The following is a 14,269-nucleotide window of genomic DNA, read 5'->3' as shown; positions in this document are numbered from 1 at the left end:
AAATCAGAAGCTGACTGGATTACCCCACAGCATTTCAAGGGAGAAAATGAAGAGACAAGCGATTCTGCTGCTCTTCAAAATGTTTATGTTCTTTCATTTGCTTTCCAGGACATGAAACTCTTTCTTACCTTGAATTTCTCAGGTTAATTAAGAGCTGCTAGATAACTTCAGTTTGTGTGGTGTACAGATGAATAATATTTTAGTCTTAAGGTGACTCCTATGCATGTTTTAAGAACAGAGAGATCATTTTATTCATTTGTTCTGGTTCAAATAATTAAAATGGCTATAAAATGGGGGAAGATAATCCTTTAATCTTTGGGCCATAGAAAATAATGATTAGTAATAAATCAGCCCTACACAAGTAATAAATTACCCCAGCCAACAGAAAAGCAGCAAAAAGAATACTCTTTGCAATTCTTTTGGTACATAACGCTGTGCAATGCTCGCAGCAGTCATTCCAGCGTTTCATCAGTGTGGTCTCAGCACAGCTCCACTTAAGTGCATAAGTCTTTGGATAAGTATTTGGAAATGAAAAAGAGCATTTGGGTGTGGCAAAAGGATGTTCTGGTGGCCAGCTGTAGGCAGCCCTCTGCCTAGTGCATTAAATGAGTATTCACGAATATACTCTCATGTGCATCACACTTGGCTTGTGGGAGCGAGCCAGTATGACCAATTTATCCCTTTCCACAATGTGTCATCAGAAACGCTGCAAATCACATCTTTGCAGTAATTCCTTTTTTCTTTTTATTTGTCTATTTTAGCAAGCAATTCAGTGCAAAAGAGGCACAGCAGTAGATGTGCAGATCAGCATCAGCTTCTGAGATCTCTGCATTCACAGTATGATTAGTTTAGAGGGGTTTACTCTGGACAATACTTAACTCTGGACTGCTGGTCCAATACCCCCACCATGTTCGTGGTTCAAAGCAGTTCAAAAGTGGCTAATTTGGACCCTCTGTCTCCAAACGTTGTTGAAACCTGTTTTCTGTGCACCTAACTTGAGCTCCACATTTAGTCTCCTCTAAGCGGAGCCTGGTTCATGCACATCGAAACAGTTCTGCAAACCAAACCAATGCATGGCCAGTGAGGATAACCAACACTGCCCCCAAATCAAAGCAATGCTCATGACACATCACCACAGCACTAACAGAGATGTAGTTGTCAAACACTAAAAAAAGTCAAAGGACACTGGGTTGCACAGAAACTGATCTGAAAATATCTTACTCACTGGAAGTGATGTACTCAGGAGCCTTCCCCGGACTAAGTGGCACTGCCTCTTCGTAATAGCCTTCAGGAAGGGAAGATGTTGGCAGTGGTGGAGGCCCGTTATCTGGTGGCTAAATGAACAAAAAAAAAGTGATTACAGACCAACAAGGTGTTAAATTAAACATGGTCAGAACATCTGCTCATGATCAGTGCCAATGCAACCAGCCTTATAAACCCTGCTCTTGTGACTATTTCATATGTTAACTATCTCTAACAGCAAGGCTCTGGAGGGCTGAATCATGTGTCCTTTGAATAATGTGTGTTCTGTGGGGTAGTATCTTTTAGAAGAGAAGCAAGCTGAATCTCAAGTTCTTTCTATGTTGTTATAATTAACCAATAATAAGTCAAGGTTGAGATTTGAACCAATAGAGTGACTTAATTGTGTTTCATAACATACTGATACATTTTTAAATGTACCGCAATTGTCAAGACTTTTACCTCTACTCATGATAAGGAAGCAAAACTTTCCTGCATGTCTTCCAACTGAGGAGAGGTTTATATATCCTTTGGAGATATAAACACTGTAGGATCCTACTTGTCATTGCTAAGGATGGCAAAATCAAGATAACAGCTACATTAAAAGATTTCTCTCTACAACAGCACTAAGTGATAAAAAATGCTGAAAAGATACAGTTCTCTACTTAAGAACTGGAAATCTAAAGGGTCTATGTAAGAAAGAGATTTCTGTGCATAGACCGTTTTACAGAGTTAAGGCTTATTTATTAGTATTTTACACCTAAAATAATTCATATTACAGCAGCAAGCAGCAGTTTGGTTGGACAATTTAGAAAAGCTGAATAGCCTGAGATGGCAAAGACCAAGGACAGAAAATTTAAATCATATTTTCATTATAGGTTTTTTTTCAAAAACAATTCAATTCTTACTATACACATCAACTTTTATATGCTATTTCTACATAGTGAAAACAGCTACAAACAAAGAAAAGTTTGAAACATCAAGAAGCTATTGCATGATAAAATAAATATGTCAAATACCAGGTCAAATTCTAAAATGCTTCTTTTCTAAATATAAACCTGTTTTAAATTTAAAACTGACCAACTGCTGGTTTGTTGATATAGTAGCAAAGTAAATTTAGTACTCCGTGACTTCTTCCATATGACTTTACTGTTCTATTTCCTTAGCAAGTACCAAAACAACTGTATTTTAGAGAACTCATTCATATTTGCCACAGGTTTTTCGTTTCATATTTACATATTAGATAAAATACTGAAGCCTTTTTCCAGCACCAGTGGTTTATTGCACGATTACAAAAATTTAACTTGCAAGTAGAGTCTCATTTCTGCTGTAACACTTTTTCAATACATCTTTCTCCTTCTTTTTCATGTGATGACAGAGATGCAATGGTGTTTGTCTGCATTGGACTGATCCAGTCTAAATTAAGGGAATGAACAGAGATACTGAAGTAAGAAACCAGTCAGGGTGGGCTTTGCTTATGGTCAGATACAGACACTTCTCGACTGCAACTCAGAGGGACTGACCAGTCCAGCAGAGCCTTTTTCCCACCTCATACAGATGAGGCCACAGTGACTCCTCATTTGCTACAGACCTCAAGTTACCTGGGAGTAACCTGAGCTTTAATAACATGTGGCATTAGCTGCACTGAAATTACTTCTCTGGGCACTTTCAGGGCTGGATTCATCTTTGCATATTTCAAAGCTAGACATCTCCAAATCTCATTACTGATTACACACCTACGCCAGACACCTCATTCTTTAACATCAGCAAGGTGAGTTCCACCCTTACTGTGCTCTGCAGTTAAATTCATATCAAGTAGGTTATTCCACCTTGCAGGTAAGTGCTTGTGTATTCCCAGTGTGCAGGAAGGAAGTCAAGGAGCTAGTGACTAAACCTGCCCTTCAGCTCATCCAGTGTGGGCTTCCCTTTGTGCATCAAGTAAAACCAGAAACCTATTCAGGAACAATGAACTGATTCATGACTGAACACAGAAATTCTTGGTCAGATTGAAATTTGCACTAATGTTACTTCCCTATCAAATGATAGAGCCCACTTATGTCACAGTCAATTACAGACTGCAGATGGCAATTACTGTTATCTACAATGTGAACCAAATGAGTTTTCCTCACAGACCATCTTTGCTAGAGAAATTTTCTGTCAAAGAAGAAAAATAATGAAAAAATGTGACTTTTAGTGTAGTGCCTCTTTAATTTTGCTGAAAAAAATTGAAATTGCCAATCTCCAAATCATCACAAAATAAATGAGTCTTTCAAGGTTAGCTGCTGCTGAGAAACAGGCATAAGGGACATTACAAATTATTACATGTTCATTAATGTTGGAAAATTTACAGCAATTATGAATTACTCTACAGACATCACCTCTGTGTGGCCTGAACTGCTAGACACAAGTGGGAGAACTGCCTCCAAAGAGTTCAGCTTTTCTCCCTTTGCGCAGGTGGGAAGAACCTTTTTCCAGTGAGTTGGGGTCACAATTTGTTCCTGGGGCAGTGTAGATTCATACACCCCTTTTATTAGACAGAAAAATTAGTATCTTGGTCTAGCCTTAAACCATTTTTACCATCAGGTGTATATACAATATATGAAATTCCTATCATTATTAAATGTCATTCACCCAGGAAATACCTGTCCCAAGTAATTCCAATTTTGACTTGACATAGCACTGAGGTTTCAAAGCTGTATTTTATCCAGGAACAAATAAGAGGTTCCAATAAAGATCGGGGGAAAAAAAATCCTTGTTTTTAGACAAAATGTTATTCAGAAAGAAAGAAAAAAGGAAATGAAACACAAATGGTGCTTGTCTGATTTCGACCCTGCTGGAGCACCAGTTACTTCATACAGCTGGGGCGGGCTGGGCTGTGCAGCCAACGTCAACACAGATGGAATCCATTGCTGAATTAACCAGGCCCTTCTCTCTGAAATGCATTTTGCAGTGCTTGCCATAACGAAGTTGAAAACAATTATAAAAAAGATTCATTTTGGGGGGGAAAAAAAAGGGGAGAAACAGAAACATCCAACACTAAATACTTTCTGATAAAAGCAAGGCTGCCTTAATACTGAAAAAAAATTAAATTGATTAAATACAAAATAAAAATATTCAAAACTGTGCCATAAACAACCACATCTTTTGGGACCTATGTAATATATAAGAGTCTGAGCACCAAGATATGTAAAAAGTATATGTGTGCGTTCTGACATTAGTTACTGATATTTATAGTGCTTTAATTTTTTTGCTATTGCTAGTTGCATTGTTTAATTCTTTCAACTTGGCAATTTTTAGTGGAAAATTTTGATGAAGTTATGAACTGAAATAAATCTTTAGTCAGTAACTTTTCAATAGTTTACGTGAAAAAATAGAAAGGTCATAAACCCCACAAAACTATTTACATATTCTATAAAAGGATTAAATCTCAGAAAACACTAGAACATGTGTAGCTTGAGTGGTATCAGGAGGAAAGACCTGGCAACCTGCAAAGAAGGCATTAGCATAAATTTCTACTTTTTTTTTCTTTTTTACGACAGGCAACAGGGAAGAAAACGGGAGAATGTCGCCTCTCAAGGCAAATAACCTTGGTCAATCACAGGAATAAGAACTGAGAAAATAAATCGCAATTACTTTTATCTTCTTGGAGGAAAAGGGACAAAGACAAGCGATACGTTGTTTCCCAGAATAATAACAGTAATACTGAAAAAATACTGATGAAGATGTTTGTCAGGTACTGGGTTTGAAACCAAATGAGAGATGCTTTAACTGAAAGTAAGTGGATGAGGTGATCATTACACTACAGAGTTGAGATGTCTGATGACATTAAAGACTGGATGGTGCACAGGATGCCAAATTTCAGTTTACAGGATGGATTGTTGACAGAAGGAAACAAAATATCTCCAAATAATAAGCAGTATTTAACCGGATGGTAAAACTCATTATCCTACTGGACTCTGAAAAGGACTTATATGGACATATTAATTTAATGGCACATTATGGTCTTCCCCTCCACTTGCCCACCTGTATTCCACAGACCACAAATAAACTCTTTCGTTCTTTATCCTAAGAGATATTTCCTTCTCTATCCTACTCTATTTCCTTCTTCTGTCCAAGGGTACCAAGCAAGATAGACAGTCACTTTTTTTTAGGGATAGTCTAGCTGATATCTGCTGACAATATGGAAAGCAGTCTGAAAGACAGAGAAAAATAAATGCCAGTATACAGAGGCCTGAGGATATAAAATCACTCTGTACCCCAATGAAGACTTACACTCTGTAGTAAATAGAAACACCTCCCTTTATGCAATGATTTAGGTTGTGGGGATTTCCAGAGCAAAGCAGTGAGTTTAGCAGACCCTGTCAGTACACCCGTGATTCAGGCAAAGACTGCCAGCGACCCAAGTGCCACATTCGCATGTGTGTTATTAGATCAACCACCAGCTTGGATCCAGCCAAACTGTGGAGCCAGCTGCTATGTAACCCCTCAGTGCTGAAGGCAGCAACATGAGACTGGAAAAGTGGTCGCACACTGGTGATGTATAATAAAGCTGCTCAGGAGACAGCAGGCAAATCTGGGCTGTCAAGAAGAAACTTTGACACATGCACATGCCATTCTCTCTGGAGGAAGCTCAGACCTGACCTCTGTACAACCCCACTGCAACTTCAGCCTAGAGAGGGAAGAGTACTCACTCCTTTACAGTCCCTAACTCCACATGTGGAAAAAATGGATGTTCATAAAATAACATGAATCAACAAACTGAGCAGCAATACAATTCACAAAACTGCTGAGCGTACATTTCAACCAGGCTTTGTTGTAACAGTGTAAGGGTTGGAAACTGGACATTCGTACTTGCCACACACTTGCTATGAAAGCCTTTAGCTAAACTCAGAATTGCTAGGGCACTGTTTATTGCCAGAAGTTCAGGACCTGGATGGACCTTGGATTTATTCAGGACAAAAGAGCTGACTATATGGGATATTAAGACCATATCGAGCCATGTAATATTAGCCCAAGTGTACACAAGCAGAAGCTGAAAAGAATTCTTCATTTGACCTCTGATTCATATACTAAGGTTATTAATTTCTGAGCTTGTTAGCTGGAGCCCACAAAACCAGGAGTCAAATATTATGAAGGAAGTCTAACAACTTATCTTTTCAGCTTCTGAGCGCAAAAGACAGCAAACCAGCCAGCCAGCTGCAAAACTCAGCTTTTTGGAACAGAGTAACCCTGCCAGTCCCACACAAGGTGGGTAACAGGGCTGCATGATGGGCTGTTGGTGTAGTCCCACCCGACCACCTCTGCGTGTATGTGCAATTACAGCACACACCTCCACAACACCAGAGCTACCAGGATAAAAACCAAAAGGAACTCCCTGAGAAAACAACAGCCAAGGTCAGATATGATGGGAGGCCCAGCAACTCCCAGCAATCCTGTGAAGAGCTGAACTGGTCACTCACTAGCTCCTACTGCAGTGCTGAACAGATGAGGGCAAGGCGGAATCACCACTCAAAGTGATTACCAGATTACTAATTTGAGGACGAGTATAAGCACAAGTGGAACTTTTCCTTTGGGTGTGATCCTGAACAGTGACTTGAGCAGGTTTAAGGCTAAGAACAGAAGGTACACACTTGGTATGCTGTTCTCCAGGGAGTGGAGGTACATCTGACACAAAGAGTATGTCTGCTGACTTGGGGGTGAATGCCTAATTAAAGATATAATTGCAAAAATGCTTAGTATGTATAGTGACTACAAATAGATCACAGCCTCAGAAAGCACAGCCTGATGATGGGAAAGAGATCTGAACAGATTTGCTCGCATTAAAGAATGAATCAGGGCGTCCTATGGCTCCACAGTTTGATCTGAAGATTGTCTGGAGAGCATTTACACAGGAACCTCACCAGGAACTGAGTTACAGTTTCACAAAATACAACACATCTGCTCAGATATCCAAATAACCCCTATACCTAAGAAAACAGAAGGTAAAGATGGCAGTGAAGAGGACCAAACGGAAACAGTAAGAAAACAACTGAGCAGAGAACCCAGTTGGTTATTGAATCTCTCTACTCTGGCACAGTCACTCTGTGCCCAGACATAAATTGTCTCAGTTCTTGCTACTGTATGTAATTAAATTTGAGATATTAAATAAAATCAATAAGATTGGGGCATGGAACGAACCACTGGAAAAGGACAGGTAGTTGGAAAGAGTTACACCCAAACTCTGTGGAAGACCGGAGTGGAAATAAACTCCAGACTCCACGGAAGCAACGGAAGATCTAACAAAACAATTAAAAGTGAAAGAGAATGAGTCAGAAACAAAATCAAGGTATTTCTGTATCATTCAGAATTTATAATAAAAGGTTATTACACAGCCACTTGGAAGGATCACTCAGACAAAACAATACAGTTGACTCATGTCAAGCAAAGGGTCTGTGTGTACCAAGAAATGAAATGGGCTTTAATTAATGCTAGGAAACACTTTCATACATATTACATGAGAAAGATGAATCTGAATTTTAAGTAGCATGGGGCTCTCAGTCAGAGATGTTTATTGTAAGTGAGCTCAAAGAAGTGTCTGTATTCCCCAGCAAAAACAAAATCACCTTCCTCTTCCAGGAGCTAATAAGCTCATCCAAGTACATGAGATGACAGTGAGGACAAGACAAGCAGTACAATGAGAAAAGTTCAGGCAACACTTTTTCCACTGGAACAATATTGTCTAAGGGTCTGAGCACTGCATTGAATAAAAACAAGAGGAGACTTGGTACTCACTGACCTAACTCCTTTCCCATGTGTTTGTGTACAGAACATTAATGAGCATGGTGAGGAAAGCAAATAGTCTAGTCCCCAACTGTCAACACAAGGAGGGTATTTTACAGACAGGTATAGCATAGAAACAAGAAATAAAAAACCTGAAGCCAAAAGTGTGAGCATGTTAAGAAAAAATGGTGGGACAATATCCTATAAAATCTGAGGCATTGATAATTTCATAGTTTTCTTATATGAAGGTCAAAGATGATCAGTATCTAGTTAAAAAAAAAAGTGTATACAGCTTCACAGTGATTATAAAAAGAACTTGGTACAGAAGTTCAATTCTACTCTAACCCATTCAGTTTAAATGTAAATTCCAATTCAGAGAGAGAGAGAGACCAGCTCATTCTGGCAGCTTAGACATGAAGTAAGTTTTGAAATACGGTGATATGTATTACTATAAAGGTATACCATAAATTAATTGAGAAGGAAATTGCCTTAACAAAGACTTTTCTGTGATACCATTTGCAAATGTGAAACAAATCATCAACAATAATGCACCAACCTCACCCATGGAAAATGGGAATGACAATTACAGTGTACTGCAAGACATGGCTAACTCAAAAAAGAGGCAATATACATTTCTTTATCCTTATTCCTTATGCAATCATATATGATGGCTGAAACTATTCCACAATTGCAGTGTGCCCAGGTGGCCAAGAAGGCCAATGGCATCCTGGCTAGTATCAGAAATTGTGTGGCCAGTAGGACCAGGGCAGTGACCACTCCCCTGTACTTGGGACTGGTGAGGTCACACCTCAAATCCTGTGTTCAGTTTTGGGCCCCTCACTGCAGTAAAGACATTAAGAGGCTGGAGTGTGTCCAGAGAAGGGCAACAAAGATGGTGAAGGGTCTAGAGAGCAAGTCTTATGCGGAGCAGCTGGGAGAGATGGGGGTGTTTGGCTTGGAGAAAAGGAGGCTCAGGGGGACCTCATCACTCTCTACATGTACCTGAAAGGACGTTGTAGCCAGGTGAGGGTCCTTTTCTTCTCCCAAGTAACAAGCAACAGGACGAAAGGAAACAGTCTTAAATCATGCCCGGGAAGGTTTAGATCGGATATTAGGAGAAATTTCTTTGCCAGAAGGGTTGTCAAGCACTAAAACAGGCTGCCCAGGGAAGCGGTGAAGTCACCACCCCTGGAGATATTTAAAGAGGTATAGATGTGGCACTTAGGGACATGGTTTAGTGGTAGCTTTAGGTAAAAAGTTGAACTCAATGACCTTAAGGGTCAACCTAAATGATTCTATGTCCAGAAAACTGCTGTTCTGGTCACTTGTGATTGAAGTACATGATCCACACAGCAGGTGCACTGATACCGTTCACTAGAATTACACCATAGCTCAAAATGAAACTGAGAGAGTCACAGAACCACAGAGTCACAGAATCAAACAGGTTGGGAAAGACCTCTGAGATCATTGAGTCCAACCCATGACCCAACACCACTCTGTCAACTAGATCATGGCAATAAGTGCCACATTCACTCTCTTCTGCCTCCCTGGGCAGCCCATTCCAATGTCTGATCACGCCCTCTGTAAGGAATTTCTTTCTAATGTCTAACCTAAACTTCCCCTGGCACAGCCTAAGACCATGCCCTCTCATCCTACTGCTGGTTGCCTGGGAGAAGAGACCAACCCCCACCTTGCTCCAACCTCCTTTCAGGTAATTGTAGAGAGCAATAAGGTCTATCTTATACACAATGGAGCAAAATAAAACCTTTGAGAGGAATATGATTGTGATTACAAATGATATCTGAAGCACAGGTACCTTGATAAGGGGAAAAAAACCTACTTAAACGCAAGGACAAAGACTGGCAGTGAGGGAATGGAATGGTGGAACAACTTTTCACACTGAAATAGTGGGTTAAAGAAACCCAAATGCCAGTAAATAGATTTTAGTAAGTTTCTGAAAGGGTTAATATTTTATCATTGCCTGCAGTAAGAGTGACTGCACTGAATAATCAAAAAGGCCTCTTTACTTGTTCCTTCATTATGGAAGAACTTGTTGAGACATGTTTAAACTGAAGTTATAGTCAGCTCTGAATTAAACAAATGAATATTTGTTGAATTTATTTTTGTGGCTTTTGAAACTTCTCTAAGGAAAGAATTTGAAGACTAATACTGTCTTAAGATCATCTTTAAAGAAGAACAGAGAATAAAAACTGCTTTCAGTATTAGAAGAAAAAGCTGGATGAAACAAAGATTCCTAAGTACCCACCTGGCACATGGACTCCTTGCTTTTGTTATGGCACTTTCCTCACTGCACACTTTAGAAGAAGCTCTAAGACTGGCACTTTTTTGGAAGCTATGCAAAGAATGATTAATGTAATTGGTGATCTTTCACCTCAAAAATCCTTTTCATTTCCAGATGATTTTTTTTCTTCTCCAAGGACACAGTCTCCTTTTAGCATTTTCTAATAAATATCTAAGAGTATACCTGACAGTCAGCCAGATAAAGGGAGGCTGTCAAATCTCTTCTCCACAATAGGAAACCCATTTATATGAAGCACTCCTACGGAGTAACTGTGTACTGTGCAAGAATGGGTTGGAGGAAGATGACCCATCCTTTTGATTCATATCTGCAGGGTTCTGGCATTTTGCTGAACACGTGTTGCAGTTAAATAATTATTAAATTGTTAATATTCCAAGAAAAACAAAACATATACTCGATTTTACTGTGAAAATCATGCAAAATAGCTAAGTGTGCTGTTTGTGTTTGATTTTGTTGGACTGCACAGTGCAATGAAATCACCAACTGTCAGATGTAATATGACAACCAAGTGCTTGGAGGCTAGAAGTATTCTGTCACTGTCATGCTGTGGATAATTTATGCCAGTAATCCTCAGGCACATCTGAACAGCAGGACACACCGGATATTATCCTACTGCCTCAGTGGAAAATGTACTTCAAGGCCACTTGTGATAGTGCAATGATGGGATCCCAGGTGTTAAACCACCAGAAGCACTTTGATATATGCACAGAGCCTTGGCTCAGTTATTCCTCCAAACCCATCATCTAGCACTGCTTCTTGCCTCTCAAGAGCAGGGAAATGCCATAAAAGTAGCTGCTGACATGGAGAAGGATGAAGCAGGCTAAAGACACAGCCCTCGCGTTAAGCAGATTCAAGAGGGGAGAAGTGATGGGACTATTTCAAACGCAGTGACCTGCTCCTCTGCTGCTGACCCAAACAAAGCTTCCCAGCTGATGGCACTGTATCTGTGCTAGCAAGCAGACAATAATGCACCCAGGCAAGTGGTGTTTCAGTTCTGCAGCAGGACTTGGTGTTGCCCTTAAGCTTCACATCATTTATCGACAGCCTTTACTTTGCAGGTCACCCAAAAAAGCTGCATGCACAGACTAAAGCAAGGGAGGATTTGTGCTTTCTCTACCTAACAGAAAGTCTGCTAGACCAGATATAGCCAAACCAAAGAGAATTACTAAGAGGCTGAGTGCTTGGTGATTTTCTTCATTCAAGTGTATCTAAGGTCCAACTTTGTCCCTCAATTTTAAGATCGGTTCCAAAGCCCACCGAGTCCAGGAAAACTCTCTGGGCTTTAATGTGTTTTAGTAACTGGAGACTTCATTTAAACTATTAACAGCATGTCTCTAAATAAAATGAATTTTATACTCTTTGTTTTTGAACTGATGAATAACAAAACTGATACAAGATTTGGCCTGAGCAAATATGCAGGTCTATTTACAGATTTACAAAGGAAAACTTGCACTGCACCTGCCCACATATAATTCTAACTCCTGGCACTACTTTAAGGAGTATTGAATTCCTTCCCACCCACACATCTTTACATAAGTAGAAGCTTAAACACCAATTCAGACTAAACAGTTTTGAATGCAGAAACCCTTGAGTGACACAAAGAGAAGCAGTGGCGTAAATGAAACTTTAATTTTCATGACACTCAATAACTGATGGGCTTAAAACACAGATTTTAAATAGTGTATAGTTTATTTGAAGCTATTGATTCCCACTTTCAGTAAATTCCTATGCTCCAGCAGTACATTGTGTTTTCATTGGAGGCTAAGACCATCACTAGATATTATTTAGCAAGCAGAAAAAACTTTCTGTCCTGAATGGCTGGCAAAAGGAGGTGCCATACACCATGACTTTCAGCTTGCCAGTTCAACTTGCCATGAAGATAGGCAACCTGAAGCAGATTATCCGAGCCTCTGGTGGGCCCAGGGAGTTTCTACCACTTGACTATGAAAGCATGGTCTATGAAAAGTGGCTAGGAAAGGTGGCTCAGTATTTGTGTCACTGAGCAATGCAATTATGTACAGTTTTTATGGAGACTGGCATCAGCTACAAATTTTTAGGACTCCATTGATTTAGAGTGGGTTGAAAATCACTATGCAGGAGCAGTAATGGAAAGGAAAATTAGATCTTGGCCACTGTCACTAATGTCTTGTGTATAAAAAGAAAGATAATATGACAGTCTCTGATCATATCTCATAAAAATAATGAGGGTTTAAAAACGAAGCAAAGTTCCAAAAAGCAGCTAATGATCAACGTCACTATATCAATGTGACTTCAGGAGAATTCAAAGAGTAATACTGGAGTTTGAGCTTGCCCTAATGTTCAAAGGACAAAAAGCTGATGGTTTTGTCTCTCCCTTCTGACTCCACCTGGTCTTTTGCAGGACAGCAGCAGTCTGACATCTTTTTCACAAATTACAATGTGCTACTATCTCAAAATAGCACCACTCATAACCTGTAATTGGATATTGCAAGACAATGAGAGGCTTGGGACATCTGGTTCCAGAGAGGGAGGTGAAACCCACCACTGCCTAACAGCACCAAGAGAATTGCAGAAAATTTGGCAAAAATCAGCTTCTGACACTATGGAAAAAGCAGCTGAGCTTGATGAATTCACTCAGGTGAAAACATCTGCAGTGTTACAGGCAGATTAGAAGGGAAGGCCACATTCAAACTCTACTCTGCCAGGTTCAAAATGGGAAGACCACACCGCAGATTGGCCAGTTCTAACTGTGTCAACTTCCACAGTAATTCCCACAGTATCTCAGAGAAATATTTTTGTTACTCAAAAATCCAAACTGAACTACTGCAAAAAACAGTGTTGACCTCCTGGATCTAATTCATACTTCACACCATTTCAATTGCTGCAGCTGTACCAACTTTAAGGGAATTTACACATTAGTGTATGAGAAAGGAAAAGTACTTCAGTTGTCCTTAGAAAAACAACTTGAGTCTTCAGAGCCAAACAGAACCTACATAAATATAAAAGAATGAGGATTTCAACTAGCTTCAGTTTATGAAGGTAGTACCTGAAGTCTACATTTCAAAGGCACATGCATTTTGCATAATTTTCATGCCCAAACCCTTTCCCTTGTAATTTATGCAATACGTATCTTGAATTAAAGAAAAATAATCAGTTTTTGGCACTGTTAACCATGAAATAGATTCCTCAAGTTTCACTGCATATTAATAAGAACACTTTTGCATCCATTAGATATATGCATAATTGTTTTACAGCATCCCTTTTAGTTGAATTTTGCTGCAGTATATACACCAACGCTGGATGTTAAGGTTTCTAGCATAAACATTCCCTTCCTATATTGATTTCAGCATATCTCATTACATTATGTAGAACGGAAATTTAGAGCAAAAAAATTTGTTCAGGGCACAAACCAAAAACCAGCAGTGCTTACGGAGAAACTAAGGTCAAGGTATTCCACACAATACATGTTCATTGTGTTTTTTCACTTTGTTCTGCAGTACATAGCATGTAACAAAAGGTTGGGCAGGAGTTCAACCTGATAAATTAGTTCTTACGTTCATAAGATGCTATTGGCTTTTACATCTCTTAGAACCAGGCATAAATGTGAAAATAAAAAAATACATTAAAATGAACCAGAACATCAGCCATCCAGTTGTTCTGGCCCTGAAAGCTGTGCCTGTGCTTCCTGCTTTAGTCAATGAATGTGAGTCTCCACGGATCGTCCTTATGACCATGCACAAAACTTTCCACGGAAGAATAAAGAGATGGATACTTTATCAGCGTTAGGGTGAAGACCATGTTCACCTTTTAACAGGCTAAACCATGATTTGCTTATGCTCCTCTAAAAAAAATAATGCTGAAAATGTTTTCTTCATCGTATCTAATGTAAAGTCAGCAAGAAAGAAGCATTAAAACTTGTTTACAGTTCATTCTGTAACAAGACAGCTGCTCAACTGGAAGACTGAATTATAG

General features: G+C 39.4%; 1 protein-coding gene across 5 annotated transcripts in view; it reads right to left on the bottom strand.

Moving 5' to 3' along the window:
- AFAP1 (actin filament associated protein 1) overlaps nt 1-14,269 on the bottom strand; it is a 117,073-nt gene that overhangs the window by 45,971 nt on the left and 56,833 nt on the right. For all 5 annotated transcript variants that reach the window (XM_027686570.1, XM_027686573.1, XM_027686571.1 and 2 more), the window contains one exon: nt 1,226-1,334. In XM_027686570.1, coding sequence (XP_027542371.1) covers nt 1,226-1,334 — 109 coding nt within the window. The remainder of the gene's footprint in view (nt 1-1,225; nt 1,335-14,269) is intronic.

Source organism: Neopelma chrysocephalum, unplaced genomic scaffold (assembly GCF_003984885.1).
Source record: "Neopelma chrysocephalum unplaced genomic scaffold, ASM398488v2 Primary Assembly neopelma1_71, whole genome shotgun sequence".
Lineage (NCBI taxonomy): Eukaryota > Metazoa > Chordata > Aves > Passeriformes > Pipridae > Neopelma > Neopelma chrysocephalum.
The sequence above is the reverse complement of the archived record's forward strand: the minus strand, read 5'-3'. Positions and strand labels throughout refer to the sequence as shown.